This window comes from Helianthus annuus, chromosome 13, assembly GCF_002127325.2.
Source record: "Helianthus annuus cultivar XRQ/B chromosome 13, HanXRQr2.0-SUNRISE, whole genome shotgun sequence".
Classification (NCBI taxonomy): Eukaryota; Viridiplantae; Streptophyta; class Magnoliopsida; order Asterales; family Asteraceae; genus Helianthus; species Helianthus annuus.
In genome coordinates, this window is record NC_035445.2 from 4406188 (window position 1) to 4421043 (window position 14856).

General features: G+C 37.0%; 1 protein-coding gene across 1 annotated transcript; it reads right to left on the reverse strand.

The window, feature by feature from the left end:
- Window positions 1-5746: 5746 nt before the first annotated feature.
- On the reverse strand, window positions 5747-6693 carry LOC110883926 (extradiol ring-cleavage dioxygenase). Its single transcript, XM_022131588.2, has one exon. It carries the CDS (start codon window positions 6670-6672, stop codon window positions 5857-5859), a length of 816 nt encoding a protein of 271 aa, XP_021987280.1. The 5' UTR covers window positions 6673-6693; the 3' UTR covers window positions 5747-5856.
- Window positions 6694-14856: the final 8163 nt, after the last annotated feature.

Here is a 14856-nt window from a genome sequence, read left to right on the forward strand (position 1 = left end):
CCACAAAAACACTTTCAAACGATAAATCATACCAGGGGTTAATTTCTTTATGCGTTAAACATGTTATGATGTGTGTACAAGCACTTGTACCTCATGTTTTATTTTGTGAAGACGTGTTGCCATCATATCATTAAGGGGGGTAGCCTATGTACCCTAACAACGTTGTAATGGGAACAATAAATTTGTGTCTAGAAGTGGCGCACGACGTAAGACTTCGAAGGAGGGCCTTGCACAAGTGTTAGGATTTAGAAAAGGACCTGGTGGAAGGATCTAAGGAAGGGCCTGTGAGAGGAGGGCCCCGCGAAAGGGCCCGAGGAAGGTCCTGGGGAAGGACACTGGCCGAAGGGCATGAGAGAGGACCCTGAGAAAGGACCCGAGGAAGGTCCTAGGGAAGGACCTTGGCCGAACGGCCTGAGAAAGGTCCTGGGGAAGGACCTTGGTCGAAGGGCCTGAGGAAGGTCCTAGGGAAGGACCTTGGCCGAAGGGCCTGAGAAAGGTCCTGGGGAAGGACCTTGGTCGAATGGCCTGAGAAAGGTCCTGGGGAAGGAGCTTGGCCGAAGCGCCTGAGGAAATGGACCCACGAAAGGACCTATTGGAAGGACCTGGTACTAGGAAAATATTATTATTTTCATAAGAAAGTCAAAGTAACTTTCTTTTTATAAAGAAACCTTATCACCTTGGTAAGAGTAAAAAGTTATTAACTCCTTGAAAAAGTAAGGTCAAATCACCTTGGAAAGATAAAAACTTAGACTTTTTCCTTCCTCTTTTTATTTGTCAACATAGCAAAAGTCAAATTATTACAAGGTAATTAATGACTTTCTTATCAACTGTATTTTTTAATTTGTATAAAAAATTAAAAAAGTTGTTGACAGCTCGTGTCAAGCTTTATCACACTACTTTTTGTACTTTCCAAAGTGAGCAAGAGGCTTTGTCTTTTGACTAATATTTAGAATCCAACTTTCTAATAGGACTAGACTTGTTTTGTAAGTCTATCTCCACTATAACTATTAAAAATTTATCCCTGTTTGACGAGGCATGTTTTAAATTTGTACTTATCATCATTTTTTTAGAAGGTTGTGCACCACACACTTGCACTTTATGCGATGATAGTTGTAACTTTGTTTCAAAGAGGTTTTTGTTTTCAGGGGAGTATATTTCCACTTCCCTACTTTGATCATGAAAAGTGGGTAACAAAAGGCAATGAAAAAATTCACGTCTTTATCATCCAAGTGTAACTTTTAAGCATTTCCGTCACACGAAAATGTTTTGACATTTAAATATATTCTACTCAGCACATGATTCCAGAGGAAAATTTCCTCATGCATATCTATAAACTTTCACCAGAAGTGTATCTTTTTGTTTGAGAAAAAGCTTGCATAATTGTACTATAAGCATCGGCACATATATTGTACCTTTGATTTTTTTTTGTTATAACATGGTTTAATGAAAAGCCTCGTTTTTGCATTTGGTGAGTTTTTTCACGATGACCAACCACTCATATTGTAAGACTTCCATTTAACTCTCCTTAGCTTTGATGTGTTAAAAATAGATCTATGCTCAAAGGATATACTTTGCAGATCTCACTTTTGGGTGTGAAAATAAAGTTTTTCAAGATCTGGTGATGTAAGCCAATTTCTAGATACTCAAAGCTCATTTATATTAAGCATGTTATGAGATGCGGAACCTGTTAGCGGGAGATGAATGCAGATCTTAGAAGCATGTTGAGCACACGAGAATCACAGATCCGACCGTTCATATGAAGAGACCGAGACATGCTTGTACTCGGTCCCACGGATGGCGCCAATGTCGAATCCCCAAATCCCTGAAGTCGTTAAGAGGGTTTGGCGGTACTAACCTTAGATTCGGTGAGCTCGGGTTCAGGTTCATCCTCCCGTCGTCACGGTGACGGTTCCTCTTGAGGGATGTCGGGTCTTGGGCTGCAGCCACAGGTAGATCTAGTTAGAGGGCCCGAGGGGGTTCACCCCGTGGGCACTCCGACGCTCAAGTCAGTATCATGTATGGCAATGATAATTATAAGTGCAAGTAAAATGTATATATCCAGGAAGAGGGAGCAGAGATATTGGATATGAGAGGGAGAAGTAACCTTTTTTGTGGGGAAAATATGTTCTGCCCCTTCTTGGAGAAGGGGGTTCTCTTTATATAGTGAGACATTTGGGCAATAGCCCTAATGGGCCGATCCAAGAGTGGGCTTATCAGGACATGGCCCACTCAAACCAACTAAACATACCGAGAAAGACACAAGTGGGCTCGAGCCCAGCCACCAATCTAGGGCGATGAGCCCAGACGAGAAGCCCAAGCGGGGATCCTCGTCGTCAAATACCACCCACCAATAAGAGGCAGCCAAGTCATTTAGCCCAATGCCTCCATGCCTGTGAGATTCTCGCCAGTGATCGGAGATAAGGAGGATAGAAGAGGGCGATGAGGGTACACCTTTTGCTGAAAGGATTGAAGGACATGCCTCAGATGGATACACAATTCATCAATGGATAAAGAAGGGGGTCATGGGATATGTAAAACATGTCTTTAATTATCTTCATTTGAATTCTTGATTACCCAAACAAATGAAACTAATTATCAGGTCGATCGAACGTTTTTTGAGGCCCTAAGCGAAGTATAAAATTGGAACCCTTGTGAAACTTGTACTTAAAAAAATATCAAACGGCAATAGCAAATCACAAAATCAAGTCGTAAAATCATGAATATCAAATCACAAAATTGTTTTTTTTTTGTGGTTAACGATCAATCGTAAATCGCACCATCGACAGCAATTGATTACCCATAGTTTCTCCCCATCAGCGGAGGATGCATGATTGCATTCAAAAAGAAAAAGGGAAAAAGGGATTTGGCTAATAATCCTTCACGTTTTGGGTTCAGACCATTTATGTGTTTGTTTATTTGGGTCAAAACACATACATATATATATATATATATATATATATATATATATATACTACATAAAAAAAATTAAAGGCCCCTATTTTTTGATGGCCATAGACATTTGTCTAAAATACTACGCCTATCGACCCGGCCTCTGATAATGGAAGTCAACTGGATATAAGACCATGGGGTATGGTGGGGCTTGGGTTGGGCATTTGGTGACACGTGGATGTTGAATATTCTCAACCCAAAGCCAAGTTTTCAAGGGGTATGGTTGGGGCTTGGGTTGGGCGTGGCTGGGCGGGTGGCATAGCCACATCAACAATTTTTTTAATATATATTTATATTTATAATTACATAAAAAATAAACATACATATTTTTTATAAAAAAATACATAAACATACATAATAATTATCAAAATAAAAAACAATTATTCTTCGGCGTCTTCGTCGGTTCCGAACCCAGGAATCGTTGAAAGATGTTCCACCAAATCAGCTCGAAGGTTCTGATGTATATCCCTTGACTTTATTAAAAATTCATTTGCCGCTTTATCTTCGTCTGTTACGTTACCTGGTTGGGGGTCATCATCATAGTAGGTTACGACCGCTCTACCTTCATCCTCCAAAATCATGTTGTGAAGAATGATACATGTGTACATCACGTTTCCAATTTGATCCTTGTCCCATAGTCGACAAGGCATTGCCAGTATTCTCCACCTTTTCTTCAAAACACCGAATGCTCGCTCGACGTCTTTACGTGCAGCCATCTGGACCCTGTTAAACTTTAATCTCTTTGGATCTGAGGTACCGTGTCTTGTGAACGATTTTACGAAAACCCCCCACTCTGGGTAAATCCCATCAACTAGGTAGTACCCGTACATGTACTCAATCCCGTTTACAAAGAAAGTTCCTTTGGGTCCTATACCATTTACCCGATCATTGAAAAGAGGCGAGTGGTTTATGATGGTAATATCATTATGTGAACCTGGCATACCGAAGAACGCATGCCATATCCAAAGATCTTGGGACGCAACCGCTTCAAGCATGATGGCTGGCACCCCGTGAAATCCACTAGTGTGAGCGCCTTGCCATTGGGTAGGACAAAGTTCCCAGGGCCATTTCATACAATCTAAACTACCTAGCATCCCGGGTAGCCCATGATAATCAGCGTGATGTTCCAATATTTGTTGCATGTCACTGAAGGAGGGCTTTCTCAAATATCTTTTCCTATAAAGTTCTAGAATATACAAACAAAAGTTGTGAAGAGTTTCTCTAGCTACACGTGCAGGCATTTTTAAATAGTCATCCATAATGTCCGAACTATTGCCGTACGCTAACTGCCTAAGTGCGGCCGTGACCTTTTGCCACGTACTAAATCCTAATTGCCCGGTTACATCGGGTTTTTGTTGGAAATAATCATATTTCTCCTCAAGATCTCTAGATATTCTTAAAAATAAGTTTCTACTCATACGAAAACGACGCCTAAACATTTTTTCATCATAATTAGGTTCCGCTGAGAAGTAATCGCTTACCAACAAATCGTTAGCGATGTGCCGTTCACGAGCAATGTACCTCCTCCTCCGTTTAGGTTGTTGAGTCTCTTCCTCATCGTCATCGTCTTCCACGATAGCTTTCACCACCGCCGCGGTCGTTTGTAGAAATATTTTCGAACCATCGTCAGATGATGATGACGATTCACTATAACTTGAAGAACTCATGGTAATATTGTGTTTTATGTGTTTGATATTGTGTGAGAAAAATGTTAAATGTGATAAGTATATATAAAGGAAAAAAGATTTTTTTTTAAAACTAGCCCCCAACGACTACTTTGAATGGGCCACTCAGCAACTTTGAATGGGCCACTCAGCAACCGCCATGTCACCTTACTCCCCCGCCCCACGCCCGGCTTGAAACCCAAGCCCCAAGGGCCACGCCCCAAACCCAAGCCCACCCGAGGTGGTGCCTTGGGCGTTTTCCCCCAACCCACGCCCCAACCCAAGCCCATACCCCATCGCCTAAAGATTTGTATAAAATATTGAGGTTTGTTTCACCAACCGGACCCACACTTCAATCATAATTGCTTAGATATAATCATTTAATTTAATTATTTTAAATAGTTACGTCAAATCTTTTAAATAGTACTTTAAGGAATCAAAAATCTTTAAGTCTAATAAAATAAGAAAAAAAATCAAGATTGCTATTATTTTTAGATGATGTTAGTTGACTTGTATGAATACACCGTCATGTAATTAGAATGGTGGTTGTGTACAGGTTAGCACATTAATGAGACATGGTATGTTCGGGTAGACCCGCTTGATAAACGAGTCGTGTTTGCCAATCAAAAACCTGTTTTTTTTTCGTGTCGTGTTCAAGTCATGTTAAGATATGTCACTCCACCTAGACCTTTCTAAGTCTTCGCGATCATTGAGCAAGACGTGGTTAGTTGTTAGATTTTATTTGTTTTCCTACTACTATTAACCGTTATGGGGGTCGTCCCCCTCCGTCCCGGTCCGTCGCCGGAGCCAACACCATGCCGCCCCCTGCGTCCTCCTCCCTGTCCCCGTCTTCAACGTCCATTCTTCGACGTTCAGGACGATCCTCCAGGTGGGCCCCCTTTCTTCGACGTTCCGTCACCCATCCCACCCACCCCCGTCGAGCTCCGTCCCCCGTCTTCATCCCTGTATACCGTGTAGCCTTATTTTCTTCTTTTCTTTTCAAGTGACAAATAAACGTAAGTGACTGATTTCCATGTAGATGTTCAACCAATCAAGGCTATAAAGGCCATATTTTATTAAAGTTTTGAACAATCACATCACGTGTTAAAATAGAAAGTTGCCAATGTGAGGCTAACAGGCTAACTCACTTGGTAATTTATTAACAATCATCGGTTCAGACATACAAAGAGAATATTTTATTATAACCCGTGTAAAATAGGAATACGAATTGTCATTCAAAATGCTAGTTCAACGGGACCATGAATTTATACGTAGCATAGGAAAGAGAAGACCAACCCCAGCTATGGTGGATAAGCTGGCCTTTGGAATTCGCATCTGCCGCACCCATCGCGACATGCAACGGGTAGAAATGATCAGGCGTTGGGTGCACCATGGTCGCATGTGGAGCCTTCTCCTTGTACTTGTTTACATCTTCATACCTTCCATCAACTAGTGCCTCTTTGAGCCATGTATCAAACTCTTGAGCCCAAGGTTGCACCAAAGTGGTGTCAAATCGCACCTCTTCCAGGTTATGGGTGGTCCCACCCGAACCTACAATAAGCACCCCTTCATTTTTAAGGGGTGCTAACGCCTTACCCATGTTATAATGGTAAGTGGCGTCTTTGTCCGTCTGGATGGACAACTGACAAACTGGAATATCCGCCTCTGGATACATAAGCCTTAGTGGGGACCACGCACCATGGTCAAGCCCCCGATTCTCATCCTCGTCAACCCTCTCGAACCCGGAAGCCATGAGAAGCTCCTTGACTCTCTTAGCAAGTTCTGGAGCTCCTGGTGCCGGATACTTGAGCTCATTCAGACATTCGGGAAAACCTTCAAAATCATATATGGTATCGGATGGGCCGTTGGAGACCGCGTTGACCGTCGGATACGAAGTCTCAAAGTGGCCGGAGATAAGAAGGATGGAAGATGGGCGAATAGGGTGCACCTTTTGTTGGAAGGATTGGAGGAAATGCACTAGAGGAATACATTGTTCTTCGAGGCACAAAGAAGGGGGTCCATGGGATATGTAAAATGTGTCTTGAATTTTCATCGACATGAATATCTTGAAGAATTATCGATGATCAGAACTAATGAAAATGATTAATGATCATGCAAGCCAACTGTTGGATATGGGGATATATAAAGAAAATGAAAACCCACGCTTCAATCGTACGTGCTTATGCTACAACTCTTTTTTAGTGTTACGTAAAAAAACGAGTTTGAAGACGATCATACTTTTTTTAGTGTGTCTACGTAAAAAACGAGTTTGAAGACGATCATACTGTCTACAATTTTTCAAGTGGGTTATTCAACATTTGAAGACGATCACACACGTTATTTTTCACAAGGGTCATGCAGATGAATTAAAAAAAGGACTCACATATGGGCAAAATAAATATTAAAAAAAAGGCTAACAAAACTTCACACAGTAGGGCTGTCCAAAAAGCTCGTAGCTTGGAGCTCGTTTGAAACTCGTTCGGATTTAGCTTGGAAAAAGCTCGCTTGATATGGCTCGGTTTAAAAGTGAGCCAAGCCGGCTCGGCTCACTTAGTGAGCCAGCTCGACTCGGCTCGTAACGAGCCGAATTGGCTCGGTTTAAAAGTGAGCCAAGCCGGCTCGGCTCAGTTAGAAAGTGAGCCAGCTCGACTCGGCTCGTAACGAGCCGAATTGGCTCGGTTTGACTCGTTTGGTAGCTCAGCTTAGTTCGGATTATTTTCTTTATAATATATTTATTTTTATATACATTATAATATATTACAAAAACCTTGTTATTATTTATATGTATTTAGACTTGTAATTTGATATCCATGGCATATTTGAATCTTAATTACCTTGCTAATGAACTAATATTGTATTTCATTGAAATTTAAAACTTATTTTTCGTTGTTGAACAAGATTTTGGCTTGTAATGTATTAGGATAAACTTATTTTGAATACGTTTTTTTCGAAGTATTGAGTAATATTTTAGGCTACTGAATTTTGAAAGCTATATATTATAATTTTCTTTTTAAAATCGAGCCAAACCAAACCAAGCCGAGCTCGAGCTTAGATTTTCAGCTCGGTTTCAAATCCGAGCCGAGCCGAGCCAGCTCGGTTTATAATCGTGCCGAGCCCGAGCTTACCTTGGTTCGGCTCGGCTCATGAACAACTTCAGAGTGGGTTATTCAACATTTGAAGACGATGAGAGTGCCGTTAATGGAAGTTTACATTATTTTTCATAAGGGCCATGTAGATGAATTTAAAATAGGACTCCATGTGACATAGCAACAAGCTGGCAAAACTTCACAGTGGGTTATTCAACATTTGAAGGCCGTTAATGGAAGTTTCTATTTGAATCCTCAAGAGTAATTGAGTTCCGTTAAAACCGTCATGTTCTCAGCCCAACTCTTTCACCTACGACCACACTCCGGCAACCTTTGCAACTCCCACCAAGCTCCGATCATCTTCTTCGACAATCTCTGCAACTCCTACCAAACTACGGCAATTTGGGTCCATTCCGCTTGCCACACCACCTCCTCTTTTAATTGATATCAAGATTGTGTGGTTTTTGGTAAAATAAAAAATAGTTAATTACACAGATGGATCATGTGCCTTATAGCTAGTTTCACCTTTGCGTATTTTTTTAAACATGTTTAGGTTTATTGGTTTTAATTTTGTAACACATTTAGGTACTAACACCAAAATTATCAATATAATGACTAAAATACACTTCCATTCTTTTTAATTTTATCAATATAACACCTTTGGGTACTAACACCTAATTTTATTTAAGTTTAAATCAATTTTACAAAATCTATTTTTTATATTTTCATATTTTTTTTATATCTCTTAATTAACATAAAATCTATTTATTTTTTATTTATAAATATAAATTAAAAAATTCAGAAAACGTCCGATCCATTTTTTATTTATTAATAATATTACTAAATAATACTAGATAAATATCTGACTAATATTATGAATATATAAAAACTCTTTAAAATTTAAATTAAATAATGAAACAAATGATATAATAAGTATCTATTAAAATCCATAGCAATCTTGAAAACACACGAATATAATATCTGAAAATTAGTTAAATTAATATATCAAGATATGTTGCATAATCGAGAAAAACTATTTAAAAATAACTACAAATAATTTAATATATTTTGTAGTAAAATTGTAAAAATGTATAATCTAATCTGATTTGTTTATTACGATCAATTACTTGACACATTTTGAGACGGTGTGATTAAACAATAACGTCTCTATTTTATTTGTGTATCTATGTGCTTAGAAAACACTTTAGTACCAACGAGATACAGTCTTTTATTATTATTGTTAGTGGTTTTATATTATTTAATCCCATATATTTAAAATTACAAAAATTAAAACTAAGTTTTAGACATTAAACACATGTAATACACGGAGTTTTAACCTAATATCTTAATAATAATTTATTTGCACATTACCAACTATTATTATACCTATTGAATTTTTAATTATTTAAGATTTTGAGCAACTTCTATCGTGCTAAATTATTTATTATTTCTTAAAAATATATATATAAATATTTACTAATAAAAAATAAATAGATTTTATGTTAATTAAGAGATATAATAAAAAGATGAAAATAAAAAAATAGATTTTGTAAAATTGATTTAAACTTAAATAAAATTAGGTGTTAGTACCTAAAGGTGTTACATTGATAAAATTAAAAAAAAAATGGAAGGGTATTTTAGTCATTATATTGATAATTTTGGCGTTAGTACCCAAAGGTGTTACAAAATTGAAACCATAAAACCTAAACCTGCTAAAAAAAGTTAGTTTCCAAAGGTAAAACTAGCTATAAACCACATGGTCCATCTGTGTAATTAACTCAATAAAAAATGATATTATATATTAAAATGATAATATTTTATTGTTTGCATTATATTATTGTAACTAACTAGCAATAAGATCCTTACGTGCTAAGGTGCGGGTACATCGCAAACATCCAATGAATTAGTCTAACGTTATGTCTTATTAAACGTTGACAGAAGAAAGACTGATTTGCACTAGAGGAATACATTGTTCTTCGATGCACAAAGAAAGGGGTCCATGGGATATGTAAAATGTGTCTTGAATTTTCATCGACATGAATATCTTGAAGACTTATTGATGTTCAGAACAAATGAAAATGATTAATGACCATGCAAGCCAACTCTTGGATATGGGGATATATAAAGAAAATGAAAACCCACGCTTCAATCATACTTGCTTATGATACAACTTTTTTTATTGTCTACGTAAAAAACGAGTTTTTAGGACCTGTGTGTTGAGGTAGTACTATTGTACCAAACAAAAAATAAACATAAAAATATTGAACCACACACGTACGTTACGGAGTTTTAACTTGCTGAATTTATATCGAATCGTAAAACATTATCGTGAAATAGTATAACTAAATAACCTTTTCGAATTATTTAAAATATTATATTGTTCTAAAAGATACTGAAGCGTTCATAAAAAGGCTCTTAAACATAGATTTTAACAGTTCAACTAAACTAAATGTAAGACCCTTGGTCCATTTATATGATTTTCATATAGTTTTCGACTATGATTATTTAATTATGCTTACACATACATTACTAATTATGCATTTCTTAAAAGCTTTTAAGAACTTACACAATTCAACATTTTGTAAAACATTCGCCGTTTAAAAATGTGACGACAAATCATTTCGCAAAAGCTTGAATCTTGATTGTGTTCGGTTCTTTATCGAGCTTGATCGTCCTCCGGCACCGCATATTAAACCTACCATTCATAAAAACATGAATTGTTTTAGTCATATGATGTTTAAAACGAATCTAAACGAGTTCACAACGCAAAACAAACAATACAGCAGCTTCGGCTGAGTTTGATACCCGTCGCGTGTCGCGACCACAAAGCTTGTGGTCGTCGTGTGCCGCAAGGCCTTTGTTTCGACAGAAATATTGCAGCCAGATGCTGCATTTTCCAGCCAAACCCATTTTTACGAAAACGAGCATAACTTGCTCATTTTTTATCCGATTTGACTCACGTTTCTTCCTACGTGATCGTAATTTAATTCTCCATTATATGGAGTTAACATCCTACATTCGGATTGACAAAATTTTAGACTTTTAAGCCTTCCGCTTAAAATGTAGTTACTAACTTTTGACTCGCTTATGTATTAATCAAACAAACATGTTATTTGAACTAAAATGGCAAAAATGCCTAAACCACAGGAACCAAAATGACAGTTTACTCTATTTCCATACTTATCTTCTCTACACATTCTCTATTCTGTATTTCTCTTTCTACACCATCCCCATCTAAACTACACCATCACAAAAGGCCACTGTCACCACCTAACCGGCATCACTACACCACCACCACCTAACCGGCATCGTCTTTTTTTGCCTTCCCCTTCGATTCTCTATCTTCAAAAACCTAAACTTTTTTCTTTCTCTCCCTAGACCTAAACTTTTTTCTTTCTCTCCCTAAGACTGGAGGGTACGGGGGCCGGCCCTGCCCCGGCGAGCCCGGCGCCGGACCCCCACACCGCCCCCCGGAGCCTCGTCCCGTCTTCCCCGTCCTCCAGCCGACGCCCATGCCGGGCCTCTTTCTCTTTCCTCTCTCTTCGTTCTCTCTCCTCTCTCTCTCTCTCTCTAAAATCAAATAAATTTAATATTTTTTTAATTGTTTTTATAAAGAGAGTGGGCCCCATCCTCCACCCCCTTGGTCCATCCCCTCTAGGCCCATCCTCACTCCCGATGACGTGGCATCCTACGTGACGACCCATCCCCTTGGGGATGACCCTCCCCGTACCCTCAAGTCTAAAAAACTAAAACCCTTACTAGATCTACCACCCCAAATCCTTATCTTTTTGCATATTTTTTTCAAATCCATCATCGTCATGGCGGATCTCCTTCAGATTCGTCTTCATTATCTACAATTCTCCATCTTCTCCCCCGTTTTTTACGCCACGTTGGTTTCTACTAGTTTTCCGTTTTTGCGGCTAAAGAACGAACCAAGTAGCCGACAATTTGTTTTTTTTATCCGGCAAGTTATTTGCAAAAAAAAAAAAAAAAAGGTTTTGCGGTGGTGGTCACCGACCTTGTAGTCGGAGGAGGTGGTATCATTTACAATGGTGGGGAGATGTGAAAAGAGTGGGTTCAATACAATAGAAAGAGAAAGAAAAAAAGTGACGTGGACCAATTAGAAAATCGATACGTGAATAATAGACCAATCAAAACTCAACAAAATTGAATAGTAAACATGTAAGGGGACAAAACTTATCAACTGATAAAGGGAAAACTAGCAATAACACTTGCGCACGTTGCTGCGCGGGTATATCACAAACGTCGAATGAATTAGTCAAAACGTTATGTAATGCATCACCCATGTAAAAACATGTGTTTCGACATATCCGATATAACTCAATATGACCTATGTAAGAATTACAGTTAGTTCAAAAAGTAAAGTAATAAACAAAATCAAACCCAGATTGGTTCATTTAATGAGTTCGACCTAACCACTACCCCACTCTTACATTTGCATAAAGACTTAGCGGTGTCAAAACGTCTAGTAATTCTTACATCAAAACGTAGACCAACTGAAAACGTACAATATGAAAATGTATTATATTTAATCTAACTCATTTCCTGGGAAAGATTATGTTAAAACGTGAATTTATACCGACAAGTACAAAAAAATAAGCACATGAGGAAATATCATTTTTTTAATTTATATCAAAACGTAAACCATCTTAAACCGTACATAAAAATAAGTATGAAAACATATTATATCTTACCCGAATCGTTTCCAAAGACTTAAGGCTTCCTATAAAAAAATAAGCACGTGTGGAAATAACATTTTTTTATTTACATTAACATGTGGACCAACTTAAATCCTATATAAAAATAAGCATGGAAATATATTATATTTAACCCAATGTATATAAAAATAAGCACGTGAGGAAATTGTTTCAAAACGTAGACGAGCTTAAACCGTACATAAAAATATATTATATATAACCCGACTCATTTCCAAAAACTTTAGGTTTCGCACATAAAATTAAGCACGCGTGGAAATAGCATTTTTTTTTTATTTTTGTCAACGCGTAGATCAACTTAAATCGTACAATTAAATAAGCATGAAACATATTATATTTGACTTGACTCATTTACGAAAAATTTAGGTAGAAATGCGAATTTGCACCCACACATACATAAACAAAACACGTGAGGAAATCGTTTTGTTTTAAGTAAAAGAATGAAAATACAAGGGTGAACTTAAAACGTTAGAAACTAAAGGCGCATGTTATATTTGACCCTACTCATTTACGAAACGTTAGGTCGAAACGTAAATTTATACCAATATGTATATAAAAATAAGCACATAAGGAGATCATTATTTCAAGTAAAAGAATGAAAAAAGAGGTGAACATGAAAAGTTAGAAACTAAAAGGGGGTGAAAATGACATTATATATATATATATATATATATTAAAAAACAAACCTAATGAATAGTAACTACTCAATAGTAACTACTCGCTATTGTTATTGTATATATACACTTTTCTTTTCATAATTTTATTCATTTGGCTATTTGGTAAAGTGGTTGGTATAGCCCCTTTCAATACAAAGGGCTCCAGTTCGAACCCTTCTGTCTCTTTTTTACTTCCCTTTTTGAGGCCACCATGCCCTCTTTTTCATTTCATAAAAAAAATTTATATATATATATTAAAAAACAAACCTAATGAATAGTAACTACTCAATAGTAACTACTCGCTATTGTTATTGTATATATACACTTTTCTTTTCATAATTTTATTCATTTGGCTATTTGGTAAAGTGGTTGGTATAGCCCCTTTCAATACAAAGGGCTCCAGTTCGAACCCTTCTGTCTCTTTTTTACTTCCCTTTTTGAGGCCACCATGCCCTCTTTTTCATTTCATAAAAAAAATATAAAAATATAATAGGTGAAAGTGTGCAATCTCAAAGTACAGTGGTATTTTGGTTGTTTGAAAAGATGTAGAGGATAAAATTATGAAAATGAAAAATAGAGGGTTGCTTTGTCTTTTTCTGAAAGTTGGGGGTGTCGGTGACGTGACTTTTATGTTTAAGATATAAACTAGTAATAAGGCCACGCGCGTTGCGGCGCGGGTACATCGCAAACATCAAATAGATTAGCGTAAGCATTATGTAATGTGTCAACCATATAAAAACGTGTGTTTTGAGGTATCTGATATAAATCAATGTAACTTATATAAGCATTTAAATCAAATAACAAAATCCAAACCGGGTTGGTTTATTTAGTGGGGTTCCACCTAATTACTACACAACCCTTACATTTTCATTAAGACTTAGTGGCATCAATACACATAGTGACTCGTATGTCAAATCATAAACCAACTAAAAACGTACATAAAAATAAGCACGAAAACGTATTATATTTGACCATGTTCATTAACATGAATTTATATTGACATGTACATATAAAAATGAACATGTGAGAAAATAAAATATTTACATCAAAACGTATAACAACCAAAAACATACATGAAAATATGCATGAAAACGTATTATATTAGACCCGACTCATTTTTAGGAAATCTTTAGGTCGAAACGTAAATGTGTACTGTTTACGTACAATGCCGATACATGAATATGTACCGAAATGTCCATAAAAATAAGCACGTGAGGAAATGATTTTTTAAGTTAAAGAATAAAAATAAGGTGCTCGCGCGTTGTGGCGTGACATTTAAGGGCACATTATCGTTCGTTAAGCGCGTTGGCATGGTGACATTAACGTGTTTAAGCACACAGAAGAAACGTATAAAGGTACGGTACAATTAAACGAAATGTATTAAGTTGTGACGAACCAACTACCCGTTTCGAATTTATAGCAACATGTAAACGTGATATAAACTAAAAATACCAAGGGAAAAAAGAAAAAAATTAAAAACCAAAGAAGTAAAAGCGAAAAGTTAGAAATTTAGATGATAGATTTGTTATTGTGTAAGTTTTATGAGGAAAATAAATTAGTTAAAAAATAAGGGAGCCAAAATGGAAAATTATGAGGGAGCTAAAATGGAAATTACATCAAATCAAAGGACAAAATTATAATTTTGAGGTGGTTTGTCGGTGGCAAAGGCCATCGACTTTGTACTTTAAGTATATAGGGTAATAATACTATGACACAAATATAATATTATGTGGTGTAATGGTTCCAATTTTGGGGTGTCGGTGAC